This window comes from Copadichromis virginalis, linkage group LG18 (assembly GCF_057382275.1).
Source record: "Copadichromis virginalis isolate Kocher_CV1m ecotype Utaka linkage group LG18, C_Virginalis_male_GT1.1, whole genome shotgun sequence".
Lineage (NCBI taxonomy): Eukaryota > Metazoa > Chordata > Actinopteri > Cichliformes > Cichlidae > Copadichromis > Copadichromis virginalis.
The window spans coordinates 33093384-33112839 of record NC_140635.1 but is presented as its reverse complement, the minus strand read 5'-3'; the positions used below and the strand labels follow the sequence as shown (position 1 = coordinate 33112839).

Sequence of the window (19456 nt, the reverse complement as noted above, 5' to 3'; positions counted from 1 at the left end):
TTAGCCCAGAAAAGAACATCCACAGATGCTGATATTTAGGACTTGGCAACAACTCCGTGTATGAAGGGTATGTAGTTAGATTATTAAAGAGGTTTTTAGAGGGAAATAAATGCAAAACCCTTTATTGCGATGGTCAAATCTCCTCCATCTAAATGTACATGTGAATGACCAAAATATGGCTAAATACAAAAACCAAAACTGATTTAAAGACTTAAAAATATCAACAAATGTCTCTGAGATCATCCATGGAAACACATTTGTCACAACAAGTTTATCTTGACTAACACAATAAATAAAGAAAAGCTTGGCAGTGGATTTCAAGTTTCACATTGTCACACAAACAGCAGTTCAGATTGTGGCTGCCGTATGCGTCGTGTTCCTGTAAACTCTGATCACCCAACTCAATCAACCGCACATTACCGAATTTAGTCACCCACACAACATATTTTGTTCATTAAGTGCTGTCAAACCAGGTATAGAACTATACGTGAATGAAAAGAGAATCTACATCTGAGTGTGTGCATATACTTTTCAACATCAAACATGGTAATGTGACCTCATTGTGTGCTTTTTAAACATTTTCAGCACAGTACACACACACACACACACACATATATAGTAACATAAAATTTAAATATCCAAAATCCATTTTCTTATCATTTAATTGATTTTAATCATGTGAATTATGTTTATGCTTTTAATCAAGCATGATTTGATGGTAAGTGGTAAATGGTAAATCTAGGGCAAATGTAGTGTGTACCTCACTTTTAATGTGAGATGTTGTTGGAACAAAAGTTCAGTCAGTTTTTCCAAGGTAAATACATAACAACTAACAAGGGAACTGTTGTATCCATGCTGAGGATTATATGTTTTACAGTAAAATACCATCTAACATGTCAAAAGAAAAAAAAGATTTTGTATCAGAGAGAAAAAAATAAAAATCTACAAAAATGTAATTGAATTGAAAAATAACTTAAATACACTACACAAGGACATAAAATTGGAAAGAGTAAAAAACAAACACTAAATTCTTTAATTCAAATAGGTTCCTATCATCGTACTAAGGCCAATGTTACAGCAAATTGTGACTTTCCTTTAACATTGACTCCCTGCTTTGTGTGTGCAGAACCCTCAGTGTAAAGTCACAGAACTCAGACTTCAGCCAAAAAAAGAAAAAGAAAAAAAAAGTCTACTCAGACTCATTTTGCGTAGGTCTGCATTTTTTGATTCCATCTGAACTTGTGTGTACAAACCACAAGAAGAGCCATACAAACCTTGTGTTTGTGAGTAGACACCAATTAGAAGAAAACTGGCTTAAAGTGCCTGCACCAAGGTCTCGCATCAAATGTAAAGGGGCGATTTTGAAATGAATCATGTAAAGCTACTCTGGTATTTATATTCGTAAATCCATCTTTGAAATTGTATTTCCCTACTAGTAAAGCATAAATGCCAGGTGTATACACAGTGACTTATTTGGAACCACTTACCACAGACAGAGTGCTAGTCATTGGGCCACCATCCCGGCTGAATGTGCTTCCATCTTGGCTCAACATAGTGGCCCCATCCTGGTTACCAGGCATGCTGGGCAAATCCATGCCCTGCAACTGGTAGGGGTGGTGTGGAGCTGAATTGGAGGGAGGGTCCAGAGAGTGATACGGTCCAGACGGGGAGTTGTGGGGGAGGTGAGGGGGTACCATGTGATCTGGCAGGGTAGGAGGAGTGATGGGTGGAATGTTGAAATCATCATCGCCCAAACCACTGACTGGGTATGACTAAAGACAGACAGGACAATGAAAATAAACAAATACAGTTTAGTCAGGGTCACTGTATTCAATAAAATATTGAGTCATCATTAGCAACATGGTTCTGCTCAGGGATTCCTTGTTCTGTCACACATGGAAAGTACGAGACGGAAAGAGCAGCTGCAAGATCCCAGCACAGAACAGAGCAGGTATCCGTGACAACAGACATGACAAAGATTGCATCAAAATAGAAGCTGCAGTGGAGGTGGGTTGCAAAGAAGCTTGCATGTATGCAGTAACATTGGGCAGGGTAAAGTAGCTTAAACAGCACACCTTACATGTGTAAAAGCTAAATCACCATCAGCTCATGACTGCTGGTATGATATCAGATTTTGACTTCATGGCTGACCTGAACTAACAAGCGTCCTGCCCCTTTGCTCGTAGGGGGCAAGAAGCCCCCCTACGAAAAAGCTATTGGCATCAGCAGGAAGGAAAACCTCACTTTTTCCGATCGCGGCTCAAGAGTTGGTAGTTCGTCTTGTAATCGGAAGGTTGCCGGTTCAAACCCCCGGCTCGGACAGTCTCAGTCGTTGTGTCCATGGGCAAGACACTTCACCTGCCGCCTACTGATGTTGGCCAGAGGGGCCGATGGCGCGATATGGCAGCCTCGCTTCTGTCAGTCTGCCCCAGGGCAGCTGTGGCTACAACTGTAGCTTGCCTTCACCAGTGTGTGAATGAATAGTGGAATTGTAAAGCGCTTTGGGGGTCTCGAAAAGCGCTGTATAAATGCAACCCATTATTATTATTATTATTACTTTTAATAGGAATCAGCCTCTGACAGAACCAGGCTCAGAGGCTGGGGTGATGGGAAGTAGGCATTTATTTAATGCCAACTAGACTTCTAATTTTATTAAGCCAATGTACATTGCTGTTGCCTCATGGGCACTTCATTGGTGTTGGAAAAAGTCCAACCATCCATCGTTGTTTCCTTAGAGTGTTGAATCTACACTGTACTTTGAACAGATGTGGGCATCCATGTGGCTTGCAAATACGGGATATGATCGCTGGAGGGTATAAACTAAACCATCAGCTATTGTGGGCTGGTGCTGAGATCAGCTGATTTACCAGAAATGCTGAAATTCATGGTTTTAGTGCTTCTTAATATTATCTTATTAAACAAACAAACATTGCTATGAGCTTTCTGAAATGTTATGGATGTTAAAGTCAGGTGTGGAGTAGCTGACATAACATGATGGGCAACACTTAAAACTTGAAGTGACTGGGCTATGTTGCTTTTAGCAGAGTGCACAACTTAAAGAAAATCAATAATAATTGCATAGAGGTCTATAGGAGTACAAGAGTCATAAAACATTACTGTCAGAGTTATTAAATGACTGCGAGTGGAAAAACTACACACCATTGTTTCCTCAGACTCCAGTCTACAGCTCCGTATTGTGTCATGCAGTCTGTCTTCGTCAGCCACAGCTTGTATCATAGACTAATTATCGCTAATGATATTCCCCGTCTTGAAAGAAAAGCCTCGTGAACAAATACTTGCTCATTCAGTGACACAACAATACAGTAATTTATATGTACAAGCCCATTTTGCCTGAGAGAATAGACACAGGCAGGTTTTTGTGTGTAAAAAATACAAAGGTGCTAATCTGACATACCAAAAAACAAAACAAAAACAGGAGCAGTCCCCATATCATAACAAATTATGCTGAGAGCAAAGACACATGAGAGGGAGACATGAAGAGGGAAATGAGTGAGAGAATCATGCAAGAGGAGTGAGAGATAAAGAGAGGGAGAGAGGCAGTGTTAGAGAAGCCCTCTCATACTAATCTGACAGAGGAGATCTTTTATAGAGACTGACAGTCTTTTCTGCTTGGCTAGCCACACCAGTCTCTCCATCTCTTACTTTTTTGCTCTTCATCTCTCACCATCCCTCTCCTTCCACCCCTCTTTTGCTCTCTCTCCTAATCTCATCCTCAATTTCCATTTCATCTCTCACTCTTTTCTGCTCTATCTCAAACCCCATGCAGTGTTGAGTTACAAGTTGCATGACTTGTGAACTAAACGATGAGTTATACAGTATAGGTTCACTGTGGAACTCACTGCCACTGTGCTAAAACACGGTTCCACTTATAAGTTTCCGCTTCAATTTAATATTTAGGAAACAAGATATAAAAATAAAACAAAATGATCAACAAATTGAAAAAAATACTTTCATTTCCCTTCATTTTGTGCTCATGTTCTCTATATTTTATTAATAACCAACAACTGATATTATATGCCATGAAGCTTGTTGTGCAGACTAACAAAAGCTAACTCACATCAGTGAGTCAAACTGCTGCACTGGGTCACAGAACACAGCAGATATGCATCGCTCCCTCTCACATCTTTCAGTTTTAGGCAAATTTAAAACTACTTTGATTTGGCTGCAATTCAACAGTCAATCTACAAAACAGGTTTGTTAAATAAGTCTTTATGGGTGTGTCATGTAATCCCAGTATCAGCTTAGAAGGGCTACGAGGTAGCACCAGCACTGGCATTACCAACGCTGTCTTGACTGTGTCTTTTCATAACTTCACAGCCTGAGTACTTATCAACTTCTTACACGAGTAGCAAAGTTTGAGGTGCCAGGGGCATATTTTAAGATGCTTTTGCACATTCTAAACAGTGCAAAAGCAATTAAGTCAAGCAATGTGTCATACGGTGGAAGCGAAATAGATAAATGCTGCATATAGAAAGAGTGTTTTATTAATCCCAAAGGGGAATTGCACTTTAAAGGAGCATCAAAATGTTGAATATGGATTGAAGATTTGCATGATTGAATAGAGACGCCATTTATTCTCTGATACTTATTTTGGCTCTGTCCTGTTGCTGTAAATACAATCTAGAGCACAACTCTGAATAGTCCCAAAATAAATGCAATTCAGTTTTCAGTAAACTGTACTAAAACAACAAACACAGTCGCTAGCCATACTGAAATGTTACCAAGCTATTTCATTAAATAAAATTATGGACAACAATGTTTTAATTGACCAAAATCTGGTCAGAAACAGTAAATCTGTGAAGCCAAAATGAAAATAATCGGGCTCTATAGACGAGAGACAATTGGAAGATAATTTAGGGAAATGTGAAAATGAAAATAAATGATAAATAACTGAATAAATGAAAGATCAGTAATGACATAACAGGATACAGTACCTCACATAATGCAAATCAACTGCACTGTTAATGTTCTGTGACTTAGTAATTTAATCTGAAATGTTAGCCTTTAATTATTGTTAAAGAGGATCAACAACCAACATGTAACTTTAGCATCTAATTAAAGAAATGTACCACTCATTTTCACTGTTGTACTCATCCATCTGTTTCTCTGCAACTTTTCAAACTATTCATGGTTCTCCACAGCTTACACTCTGCTTACGATGAATATCATTATATTCTATGTTTTAACAACATTTCACAAATAGTACATTTCCCACATCTTGTCTGTGATCAGCCCCACACCCATTTTATTGTTTACAGTGCATGTGTGGTCAAGTGCAGTTCAACTATAGCTTAATTATAAATGGCACAACTATAACAGTTTCGGGAGGCATTATGTTATCATTTTATCATCAGTCTCACCTGACTAAGGTGTGTCTCGATTTCTGAAAGCAGTTCTTGCCTATGCTGTCTGTGGACTTTTGTGAGGTGATTTCTTTTTAAAAATAACCTACAAGGGAAAAATAGCTAAATCTTGCAAGAATGTTGTTAAAGTTGCGAGAGTACGTGACACTTCTACATTAAAATAAAACAAAACTTTACATACCAAACCATTAAGTAAAACTTGATCTAGTGCAGTAATTTTACTAAAACCTGTGTGACCAACTACATAGCCCTACAAGCGTATTGGGTTTATCGGGCAACCATCAAGCCGAATGGTCCGTTTTCTTGGATCACTGTTACACTGTTGAGCTCTGAGCTGTGCATAAATTATACTGCTTGTCTGTCTGCCTCTCTCCCTCCCTCTCCAACTCTGTCATTCCTTCAACTTCTGCATAAATTATTCTTCTCCTTCTCTCTTCCATTCATGTTGGTAGTACAATAGACTGTTCCTTGTGCAATGGGAGCTCCTAGAAAGACTAATGTAGTCAGGATTAAGTCCTTTCCCACATGTAGTGTTCGTGTTACAAATGCATGTCTCACAACTCCATGTCGATTTCATAAAATTTAAAAAAAGCACATATGATTGTGAGTAATATGTTGCCAGCATTTACAGAAGGAGGTTATCAAATACATCTGCTGCAGACAGGTTGCTGATTTGTGAAGTATCCAATGGGCATTCAGTTAGAAATTTCTTAAATTTACAATACTGTGAGTTGCTTAAAAGTCAATATTCAGTATGACCACTTTTATTCTTCAGCACAGATTCTGATCTTAGGCAAGCTTTCTTTCCAAAAGCTCTTCTTTGGCTGTTCTGTTCTCCGTCAAGATAATGTTATACATGTTATATCAATAATGTTAAGGTCTGGTTCCAGGGGATGTCAGTTCTTAACTGATGGTAATCTATCCAGGTACGCTTTTATTCCATTGGCTGTGTGTTTTTTCAGATCATTGTCCTGCTGAAAAATGAAGTTGTTGTCAATCAGACACTTTCCAGATTGTATTCCATGGTGCATCCAAATCTGATGGTACATGCAATCATTATTTCATCAATATTGACAAGATCTGCAAAAGCACTCGCTGGAATGAAGCCCCAAACCACAACTATGTTTTACAGACGACTGTAGACACTCAGTGTTGTCTCTGTCCTTTGATGATAGTTTGAACCAAAAGTTTTAAAAACGGGATTTATCCTTCATAAGACCTGTTCTAGGACTGATGGATTATAGCAAAATAAAAATATAATCATGATTATTTTACTACAGTTATTCATTTACTTAACAATCATGTCGTTAATGAACTTTACAAAATGTGCCTTTTAACAGTTGATTGCCTTGAACTTTAAATGTAGCCTAATTAACATGAAAAACAAATAAATGGTAGAAATAGAAGGTGAAGGTGGTGGGGGACACAAGGTCATATATCAAGGTCTCATAAGAAATCAGACTCCGATTAATGGCTGTTTCACTGTAAAGCCAATTATGCAGCTGGAGCAGTTGCTTCCTGCAAGTCTTTGGTGGCCTACAGTCTCTAGAGTGGGGTGATTAGGGCCATGGTGGATTACCTGTTGCCCTTGCATACATGCACAGTAGTCACACAGATAGTCGGTCAACAGCCAACCAACACCTCAAACACATACAGCCAAAACTGGACCAGACAAGACCCTTGATGATCCGGAGACAAACAGTGAGTGAATTTGGGCTTTTAGATAGAGGTGAAAGTGCACCAGGTTTAAAATGAAAATCTAATTTTATCCCTTATTCATTATCACTGAAGGCCAAAAATCATAGAATTAAAATTCTACTGACACATGGTGGGGTGGTAATTAGAGTTTTTTAATGTCCACTAGTGGCCAGCTGTTACAGCAGCTATACAGCAGTGTGCGATGCATAAAGCCCTGGTGTACGTGGGTGGGGATTTACAGAAAATGATTCCACTGTGCTGTGATTCTTTCCTGTGTCTTCATAAAAAAAAATAGTGCTTGTAGAAAGATGATGTTTAAATTGATTGTGCAGAGTAAACTGAAGAGATACACATACACTGACTGTATCCTCTGAGAGCTGGATGTAAACACACTCACACAGAATCTACAGTATGGTTTTATGAATGCTGAATTTCTCAGTCAGTTGTCTTCCTGATAAAACGTGGGAGCTTGTTTAAGAGAAAGAGAAACAGACAAAGCAAAGAACATCGAAACAAAAGTGTTTTTTAGATTTTGGAAGACTTGGTGCCCCGACATATCTTCCACTGACATATTAAATTTGTAATTCACTGATACATCATGATTTTCCACACTGCAAAACACAGACTGAAGAGAAATGTTGCATGAAGATATGTTGACGAGTTTTACTGGAAACAAACTGATATCTTAAAATAAAATGTAATAAATAAATAAATAAATGAATAAAACCATGAACTAACAAAGGTAAAAAAGACAAGAAAACAAATCTGTCAGACTCTTTGATTATAGTGTTTGTTGTGTAAACTGAACAGACAAAACCTAAAGGTCAAGGTTAAAGCTATCTAATAATAAACATCAAACCTTTTGTATGATACACAGCTCAGATTTTCATGAAAGCACATGAAAGCTAAATTATACGAGATGTACAGAGACTGTTTTTGTTGTTTTTGTCTCAGATGCACTCACTAAACCATATCTTGCTGCATCAGTAAATATATATTATGACTATATACCTCATATGATGAATAAAAGCAGATTTTTCCTTAAACCAGGTCAAAATACGCACAATACAACGTACAAAGTGCATGGTTTAACCACAATTAATGACCTTTGACTAATACTATGATTAGAGGCTGTTAAGTCATACTTAACTGCACCACCATCAGACATGGAAAATAAAAATAAGCAGCATCAATGTACAACTGTAGGTGCAAACATATTGATCCCAGAGATCAGGTGTGCATTAAGGTTTAAATGATTAGAATGACTTTTCCCACAAGGTTGGCTAGTGTAAGCCAAAGCGTCACAGTTTGGGAACTCACCAATTTCTGGTCAGTCTGTTCGTTTAATAAAATAAATATCATGTACAAGTGAAGTCTAAAAATTCAAACTGACTTCAATCTGGGCGTGAGTTTACTAGAAATTGGGGCAAATGCCTTCCACCTAACTTAGTTGCTGTAAGCATAATGTGCAACTCCAGTTGAATTCTGGGTATTGCAGGCTTTGACAAAGAGATAGTGCTGCAATGATACCAACACTTCAGCTGCATAAATTCTCATCTGATTTTGCGCAAGCGTTACAGATGTGAAATGCTAAATTCCAAATAATCTGCAGTCAATGCTTTTACTTGGTACAGTTTTCTGTGGACACCTGGAAGTGTTTGGTTTTGTGCATGTAGAGGTGTGTGTCTGTATGAACATTCACCCAGGGCAGGCGATGTGTTTCGGCCATGTGTGCGTCTCTCCTCCAGTGCTGTGAGGGTGGTGTCACCTTGCTGAGAGGGTGAGGGGGATGTGGCACACGAAACTGTGGGAAGAATCACAAAGACAAATACAAATTCAAATGGGCCCAGAGGTCAGAGGGAGGTCAGAGGTCAAATCAAAAGGTCATGAAAAGCAGCAAGGAGAAAGCAAGAGACACACACAGAGACAGAGAGAGAGAGAGAGATCAAGTTTTCCCTCATACAGAGGAAAACACAAGTAAAGTTCTGTCTTTATAAATGGCTAATATTGCTTTGCTTTATGTGAAAGTTGGGCTGCAATGATACCGAGGTGATAGAAGGAGCAGAAAGAGAGAAAGAGAAGCTGTAAATAAATTGCTTGTTTGTTTCCTCCACAGCTAATCCCCGATAAGAAAAGGTTACCCGGTGCTGCACAGCTGCAATGAGACCAAGACAAACACATAAAGACATCATTGTGACACAGTGCTACAAACAGGCTAGTCACTTTGAGTAAATGTGGCGATCACCACGTTCTTTTTAACACCACTGTGCTGCTGTGATTCATTTCTATGCACTCACATTTCAAACTCTCCTGCTAACACAACAACCACCGACCAAAAACTAATTTGTTATTGGATAAAAACATGTTCACATTATCACATACTGTAAAGAAAGTTATTTTCATGATATAAATCCATCTTTTCTCGAATACATCCTCCATACTCTTGGATTTGCAGGTCAGTTTTTCTATAAATTGTACTTCTTGTATCATACTGGTACATTTACTTCACTCAGCAGTTTAGTTTTTCCCACCCTTTTATTTGCCTCTGTGCTGTTATGCTTGATATTCTGTATCAGCCCACGAATCTTCATGACTTTGCTGATGCCCTGACTTTTCCTCTAGCACTACCATGAGGTTTAAAGTGAGTTTTCTTTTGTTTTGTTTTGGGGGGGGGTTTTAACACCTAGCACCATTATCAGATGATATATATATAATCATCTGTTCCATGATGTTGTAAACCAGCAACATGGAAAAGAGGGTCAGATGACTTCTCATAAAATTCTGCTGCACTGCGTGGAAGTATTAACAGCATGTATGTGAACTTTAACCTGCATCAAAAGAAGACAATGTACATGTGAAAGGTCATAGAGAGCACAAAGTTCCACACATGTCAGAGGCATTTAAAATACCATTTGGTTACTGAGACAGCTTCAAATGGCTCGCAGCTACATTAAGATAGAACAGATAATGTTTGACCAGTGCGTGTTTTCTGAGTGTTTTGTTCCTGTTAGACTAACTACTGTAGGAATCAGAATGTAACTCTTAAATCAGTGCTGGGTGCATTTGTCTGTAAAGCAGTAATGTGAAGATTTCTAAATTCAGAAATCAAGTTGCAGTTACTAATCATTATACAGCTACTCTCTTACACAAAAACGTTTTGTATACGCATGAATGATGTACAAAAAAAAATTCCCATGGGCATGAAATTCCAGACCAATTAATGTTTGAAGAGTGTCAATTTTCACATTATTTAAAGTTTTCTACAATAAATATAAGCATGTGATGGTAAACACCATCCTCGCTTTCCTCATCACTGCAGTGTCCATAATTAGATGGCATCACATTACAGTGATTTTGTAAAGCGGAACAGGAAGCCAACGCATTATATTTCTGCATCGATGTCTTGTCTTACCCATACTAGTTGATTAGTCTATGAATTTATTTCATAGGCTAATCAGTGAAATGAATTCAACAATTAGTCACCTTTACTTTTTTTTACCGTTACCAATTCTTTACATTACCAATTCTTTCATGTAGAATTTTCTGTAGAAAAAAAAAAATCACAATACCTTTAGACTGCAAACCTACACGTATTATTTTTATGCCTTCCAAAGCACTGATTCACCTGTCTTTCTCCCTGTTTCTGCATTAATACACTAACATTACTGCCACTCCATTAACATTTCCAAAAATGACAAGGATGAGGGTCAGACTTGACTGAAATTGGTTCCATTCATCACAACAACCTGCCTTTATAAAGGCAGTGGTGATTCAATAATAAAGCCATAAATTCTTATTCCACACACACAACTCCCCATCTTCTTATGGCAAAACACTATGAATAAAACATCAAATCATGTATTTCTTTACTGCACAATATTCTCTATATTGTACTCTATGAATAATGTATCTATAGTAGTGCATCTTATTAATATAGGCTTTGCTTGGTGGTGAGGTAATTCTGCACTAACAAACACACATCTTAGGCTTCCCTTAGGAGCTTGAAGTGTACTTTCAAAAGCAGCAACACCCACTTGCTGTGTAGTCTGTGCAGTGTACTGTTCTAGGGCTGTTGCTAAGTTATCTTGTAACAGCTGATGTTTACTATGTTGATCTCACTTTATATAATGAACAATTGTTCTCTAGTGGAAATTTTCCCATTTTTCATGACCATATTTTCAGGTAAGTTGAAATTTAAATGAAAGCAGACCCTTCATAGCGCTTTTTCCCCCCACAAATCTAAAACTCAAGGATTTGAAGTTTGTATCACAGAAGACAAAGAAAAACAATTATTCCCACATTTAAGATTACCAGCAAATACTTCTGATTGACAGTGACAATTAGTTGATTAAAATAATTTTTCTATAGGGGTGCTGTGCCAGTGCGTAAAGAAACATACCGTTGGTATTTACAAAGAGAGCGTAGTGAGAAAACTGCATATGTATATATATATATATATAACAGCAGGGTGCAAGATGCTAGCAGGCAAGGCATACATGGAACGCCATAACCAAGTGGCCGGCATAGTGTACAGGAACATCTGTGCCGAGTATAACCTGGAAGTCCCGAGGTCAAAATGGGAGATGCCCCCAAGGGTGGTGGAGAATGACCGAGCTAAGATCCTGTGGGACTTCCAGATACAGACGGACAAAATGGTGGTGGCTAACCAACCGGACATAGTGGTGGTAGACAAACAGAAGAAGATGGCCGTAGTGATCGATGTAGCGGTTCCGAATGACAGCAATATCAGGAAGAAGGAACACGAGAAGCTGGAGAAATACCAAGGGCTCAGAGAAGAGCTCGAGAGGATGTGGAGGGTGAAGGTAACGGTGGTCCCCGTGGTAATCGGAGCACTAGGTGCGGTGACTCCCAAGCTAGGCAAGTGGCTCCAGCAGATCCCGGGAATAACATCGGAGATCTCTGTCCAGAAGAGCGCAGTCCTGGGAACAGCTAAGATACTGCGCAGGACCCTCAAGCTCCCAGGCCTCTGGTAGAGGACCCGAGCTTGAAGGATAAACCGCCCGCAGGGGCGTGCTGGGTGGTGTTTGTTTTTTATATATATATATATATATATATATGAGGCCTTTTTCTCTTCTCCCGTGATGCCCTGCTGTGTAAAGTGCAGCTGTTTACAAAGTAGTCTGCATCACGAGTTCCCTTATAACAACTTTGAATACAGGTGATACGACTTGCTTTGTCTCATTGGTTTTTCAAACTAATCCCTAAATCTCTACTTCCCCCTCTTAGTAAACTAATCTACCCAACTTATGTATATTCAAACAGTGACACACACACACGAGCACACATGCACGCACTCCTCCTATTAATGTCAGAAAACCTTCCAAGATCACATAGTAAAGCTACATTTCTGCATGCTGCAGTTTAGATTGCATTTATCTTATTTTATTTAAATCTGATCTTTTAATGTACTTGAGATTATTTACATATTTTTGAAGTAAAAAAATTATTTTAATACATTAATAAATGTAAAATGATAAATACAATGAAAGTGTTGTTTTTGTTTGTTTGTTTGTTTTTACACGTTGTATACAATTATAAAACACTGTAATCTCTAAAATGGAAACCAATGAGCAGTTCATTCTGAAACACCAGTGTTTCTTCTCTTTTGAATATTTATTATTGCTCATTAATAAGACAATTGATAGATTACTCGATTACTTAAATAATCGATAGCTGCAACCCTGACTCACAATGCAGTATTATTGGGATTTTTAAAATTTGTGATATGGTAAGTATTGCAATAACATGTATTGCAATCTATCACCATTTTTCAACTGCAAATTATGTCCTGAAAGTTAAACTTAGACAAATCTGACTTACATAACAACATAAAGTTATCTCACTTCATTTTTTTTAAACTCCAAAATAGTATTCTCAGACACCGTCAATAAAATCTGCCATAAATGTCGTCATAAGACAGTTAGTTTGATGTCAGTGAGAAACTGAATGGGGTCAAGTTGGCAAGTACATGCAGTCCATTTCTGATAATACAGCAATTAACTGTGATAAACTGTCTAAAATCACATATATGAATTTGAGTTTTCAGTGGAGTCAAATTAATGTAAGTTTGCTTGTCTAACGTTATCTCAGGATTTTAGTATGTAAGATTAGCGCATTTGTTATATTCCCAGATCATTTTTATTTATTTAATAAAATATCAATATTTGATATCCCTGCATTGCTACATACATTGTAATACTATGCTGTATCGAACTCCCCCAATACACACACACACACACACACACACACACACACACACACACGTGTGTGTAGTCGTATCCTTGTGGGGACATCTCATTGACATAATGCTTTTCCTAGCCCCTTACCCTAACCATCAAAAATGAATGCCTAACCCTAACCCCTACCCTAAACTTATCCATAACCTTATGGTAACCCTGACACTAAAACCATATTTGGAGTCTCAAAAATGCCTTCCAACTTGTGTGTACCGGGATTTTGGTCTCCATAAAGGCTGTTGGTCCCCACAAGTATAGTAAACTTCCAATTTTTGATCCCCACAACGATGTCTAAACCGGTACACACACACCTGCTGCCTTTGTTTACTCCGGATAAATGACAACCACACTGCATGATTTTAGAAAAAAGGGAACACTCATCCCATGAAGTCACCATGTTACACTGATCCATGGTGCAAGATATCCCCAAGATAATTTGGCTGCACGTCAGAGAAGCTGCAACTTTCTCAAAATGCACTCTATGCGTTCTGATTACGGTTTCTCATTAGTAACCATATTCAATAAAATATGGAACATCCAACATTACTGCTGACATACTTTTAAAAGGAATTTAGAGAACAGCTCAGTGTGATTTGAAAGCAGAAAGTCAAACAAACAACTTCACAGGGCACACTCTGTCTCTACACACAAATGAACGCACACACACAGTCTCATAAACACACACCTGATTGGTTGAGGCGAAGTCGAGGCCTGGTTCTGGCATACCCAGGAACATGGTGTCCCCATCCAGCTGGAGAGAACAAAAAGCAAGAGCAACAATGTCAACAAACCATAATCAAACACAGCAAACACATAACGGAAAGCCGGCAAGGACACAATAAGTAAAGATGGAGGTAGCAGATTGCTGGCTGGCTGCCAGTCAACTATCTGTTTGCCATCTTCTTCAGACATTGAAAATCCTGCAACCTGCCTGAGTAAGAGGGCCGTAAACACACTTCTGTTTTATTACTGTCCATGTCCATCATACACAAGCAGAGATGAGGTGATTTAACAGTGACTGTCTTTGCCAGTCACCATAAAACAACCCTATTATTTCAGAATTTGACATTTTCAGAATGACAGATATTAGTATTTGTTGTTTGCAAATTTGATATGCTGAATCTAGAATTTTGATCCTGCCATTTTAAGTCACTGTGTGACTGACATTTGTTAAAGCACGTTACATAACTTTCACAACAGGAAATATTACTCTATACTTTATATCAGGGCAACTCATATACTATGAGAATAAAACATTATATTTACACAGAGCATCCTATTTGTATGCAGGGCCTTTTACTTCCTTATTTCTCTCTCTTATCTGCACAACACTTCCTCCTGTGAAGCCCTTTCTTTCACAATAGCTTTTATTTGTCCTACATCACAGACAGCAGTAAAGAACAAAGGGTTTTAATGTCACTGCATGTCACAGGCAAGCCACTAGAAGAAAAACAGTCTACAAGATGGTTTTTACATTTCAGTATTCTATTTGTTTTTCATTTTAACTGCATTTAATGTTCAAAGACATTCATAGTGAAGAAGATAATTATAATTGCTCATTAAATACATGTTTCTGGCAGACTGGTAGACTAGGTTGACTCCCCCAGCAGGTCTATTCATGTGATAAAAAACTAAATTCATTAACTGCTATGGTCTCTATTAGCCTACTGTTCCAGTTAACCTTTTTTTATCAACATGCAAAATAATGATTTATATGAAATTTTCTCTTGTATTTTGTTTATCTGCTTCATCTGTTCATTTGATATCTAAACACTTAAGTCGGCAAGTTAACAGTCATTCACTGTTCCATGTAAATAAGGTTAAATATGATTTCTGTTCTCCTGCTGCTATATATACAGATTAGTTTGTCTTCATGTTGGAAGCGGGTAATAAACTCCATGGTGCCTCTCTCTTCCTGTGTGCAGAGCTACATACAAATAGCTCAGCTGCTCTAAACGTGCAACTACACTTAACAACTAGCAATATAGCACGTGGATGGTGCTACATTAATTGTGCCCCAAAATGTATTTTGTAACGTATTCAGAATACGTTACTCAATGAGAGTAACGTATTCTGAATACTTTAGATTACTTAATATTAGAGCTGGGCGATAGAACGATAACGATATGTATCGCGATATAACTTTTACTCGATAGAGAAATTAAGCTATCGCGATAGACCTCGCCGCTCTTGTCCTCTAAATTAAGTAGCGCAGAGCCGAACCAATCACAGCTGCAGCGTCACGTCGCGTGACTTGTTACATACAGCACAAGTGCCAAGCCGCACGTGGGTTTGTTTGGGAAGCAGCCAGCGGGTAATGGAGCCAGCGCGTAATGGAGGAAATGAGTGTGCCGACTAGAAAAATCAACCGAGCGTGACCGAAGAGAAAACAGATGATGGTTCCAACGCCGGAGAGATTGTCGAACGGAAGAGCCATAGAAGTTCCGTAGTGTGAAGGTATTTCGGCTATTTCAAGTCTGACAAAAAATAGAGTAGCGTGCACTGTAAATTGTGCCGAAAGCAAGTCTGGAAATACAATAAACTGGTGCATGCGTCACACTGTGCGCCACGTTATTGTTTCGGTGAAATGAATTTCTACAATACTGTTACTGTTAATTCTACTCTCTGCAGTGTTTAAATGCTTACATATACACACAGTTACTGTCCGTCCACACATACGACTCGGTTCTGCTTCTATGCCCCAGCTTTGTTTACTTTTTCCCACTGAGGCTTCTAGACTTCTGATTGGCCAACATTTCTGCACGGTTAGGAATCTAGCGCCACCTGCTGCTTTGGCATGTTCATAGCAGCGTTTTCCTTCATTTCTGCCTTTATGTGTGGACGGGATTATTTTTTAAAACGAAAACGGAAAATCTCCGTTTTCAAAAATACCCGTGTACGCGTGGACGTAGCCTCAGTCTCTGACTGGAAGCGCTAATTCGTCATTCGGCTTTTGTCAGACTAAAGTAACTGTTAAAACTGTTTGAAAAGCTAAGCTATACAACAAGGAGAGATTGAGAATTTCCTTTTAGTTCTCAGTTTATTTGATATTGACAAAAGTTAGTCAGTTTTGTCTGTTCTTCTGTAAAACAAACTAAGATTTATTTTTAGAATTAATATTTTGTTTCTAAGTGGAATTGACAATTTAGTCTGTTTCGTTTGTTCTATTTTGAAACTTAAACGCTTTAGCGGCTGCCTTTTGTGTAGTTTGCAATATTTGCCTTTATTTATCTGAAAAAGTCTCATGTTCCTTAAGTACATCTACCCTGTTGAACTTATTATGGGAAATAAATATTTAAATAAAAACAAGCTGCTGATTATTTCACATTTTACTTGTGAGCAACAGCACATTTAAATCTTACAAATATAGTTATTTGGCTTATATCGTGATAGATATCGTTATCGCCTGAAATGAAAAAAACATATCGTGATTTGAAAAAATCTCATATCGCCCAGCTCTACTTAATATATTGTCAAGCTTTTTACAACTACATGAATGTACTATTGCTGTGTGATTTATTACTATTACTGAAGGCTACTTGCGATACCAATACAAACTAGATTTTTAAATCTTAATATAAAATGAGTAACAGTAGGGTGGACATTAGGTAAGGCTGCACTTTTTGCAGCAATCCCTGAAAACTATTCCAGGCGTATATAAAACAGGTCCGCGGCTCCAAACTGTAGTAAAGGGACCTCTGGCTAATACGTTGGGTTCTGTGTCGGGCTCGTAGCCGAAAACTAGCTTTACTTTGTTGTCTGGGTCAACTTTGCTAGCACGAGACAGAGAGAGGCGTTGAAAGGCTGCTGCAACGGAGCTTATTGTTTCGGAGGAAAACACGAACAGTCGAGTCTTAATAGCTGACTTACAACTGGGCTCGTCAGGCACTCTTTTTGGCTGCAGTGGTTATTGTTATATTTACATGCTTCCACTTCCCGTTTCTGGTCGGTGACAATTCGTACTTTTCCACTCTCCTTTTTCTCCCACCTCGCGCTCACAGACACATAACGGGTATGGCAGTCCATTCTCCCCGCAGCACAGACTACACTGCCCATGAAGCTACATTATTTAGGTGACACTAGACAAAATACTTTACAACTCCACAACTTTATGAAAACAAAGGCACTGCGCATGTGCGTTTTACCCATATTCTATCACGATATTTCATTTTTTTATTGTTGCCCAACATTATACTGGTATTACCGTGGACGGTATGATATGGCCCAGCCCTACTAAGAGGGAAGAAATTTCACAAACTGACAACAGTGGCCTCCTATTTACAATACTACACTTCAATTCTTTGAGCTCTTTAGAACAACACATTTGTTCACACATTTTTGTAAAGCCAGACTAGGCTAGGTGTGCTGTACTTTTATTATGGTATAAAGGTACTGACTGCTACTGCTTTAGTGTAAAACAGCAGTGACTATTACTAATAAAAGCCTACACAACTCATGGGACTAAACAAAACAGTATTTGAATCCAGAAACCATATTCAAATCAATCATGGTATCCTTGGTAGATAATCATTGTCTTGGTTGACAAACACAAACAGAAGAACAACATTTGAACAGGTGGGTAAAAGCAAAGCACTGTTTCTTGTAGACTAACACACACGCACACACATACACACACAGGTGACAGGTGGACAGACAGGTGTAGCTGCTCTATCCATTTGCCAGCTGCTGGGTATTATGCAAATGAGGTGTAGGTTTACAGAGTCAACAGAAAGTCAAAGAACAGTGTTGCTTGTTGCCTGGTAGAATTAACAGTTAATTTTTAATGCCTTACAAGGAACACATCCTCAAAAAAACATAACAATTACAGGAAAGGTGAGATTTGCATCTCTCTCCTCGCCATTCTCTCTCTGTGTGGGTTTCCCAGAAAAATCAGAGGACAAAAAGAAACAAGCAGACCTGCTGACTTCACTGCTAACCTAGCTTCTTCCATTTACCTTTGACCTGAATATATGACATCTCACAGGCACACACACAAAAACTACAGGGAAGCCCTTCAGAAATATACACAAATAGCAACATGCAAAAAACCATCATGGATCAAGACTGATGACTGACAAGTTTACCATTTGTTACTACATTTGATTCTTTCTTTATCTCATTAAACACAGTGGAAAACAAACTAATATAGGTTAAAATATATCTGCATACAAAATAGTTTAAGGAGGAGTATGGCTGCTATTTCAAACCGCTATTATTAGCCAAGTATTAGTAAATATATTTGCTCTGATAACAAAAACAATTGTTAGTTAACCATAACTGATGTATGTTGCCAAGTGTGTAAGGATACAAATACTTAAAAAACAAAAATACTTTTTCGCATCAGTATAATTTATTATTGGGAGGATGTATAGCAACAGCTTGACAATACAGTCTGCGCTACTTTCCACTGATCAGCTGACAAATTCATCCACGTTTATAATTTCCACTTCAGGTGCCGCTTGCATTCATTTAAGAAGGTTCCTCTAGTCTTGCGGCAGCGTAATATCCCTCACACGAGCACAACCAATGTGAGCACCTGCCTCAGCTCTTATCTTAACCACCTGCTTTGACGTATGATCTAACCTCAGCCTGATGCTGGTGCCTTAAGACTGTAAATTGTGGTGTTAATGCCATGCACACTTACCCTCTGCAAATCATAAATAACAATTCATCAATTCCTGAACTTTACATAAAAAACATGAAAAATTTCAAGACCCACATTTACAAACCAGGGTACAAATACTCATTTATACATGCTAAGCCAAGTGGCTAATGTGTTCTTGCTATCTAAAGGACAAATACAGCTCTCAACCTACAGTAAGTACCATGAGAAGAGAGGAGATGAGAAAGAATGAGGGCAGAGAGGTGAAAAAAAGCGAAATGGTGATGATTTCTTTTCAACGGGCGCTCAGTCTGGGAGGCAGAGTGGAATCTATTAGGCTTTTCATTAAGTCAGAAGGACCGACAGAGATCTCAGTTGCTTTCAATGACTTGAATTTGTGCTTATTCGCTCAGCAACTGTGTTGAAAAGATGCAGCCTCAACCTAAACACTAACATTTATTTGACCAAGGTACCATTAGGTGGTGGTTTGCCGTCGACATTACCAAGGACAAATA

At 38.4% G+C, this 19456-nt stretch overlaps 1 protein-coding gene across 1 annotated transcript in view; it reads right to left on the bottom strand.

Annotated features, from left to right (window-relative positions):
- tox (thymocyte selection-associated high mobility group box) overlaps positions 1 to 19456 on the bottom strand; it is a 60925-nt gene that overhangs the window by 18282 nt on the left and 23187 nt on the right. The window contains exons 2-4 of the mRNA XM_085438964.1: positions 14025 to 14090; positions 8785 to 8886; positions 1488 to 1772 (exon numbers count right to left, since the gene is read on the bottom strand). Coding sequence (XP_085295090.1) covers positions 1488 to 1772; positions 8785 to 8886; positions 14025 to 14090 — 453 coding nt within the window. The remainder of the gene's footprint in view (positions 1 to 1487; positions 1773 to 8784; positions 8887 to 14024; positions 14091 to 19456) is intronic.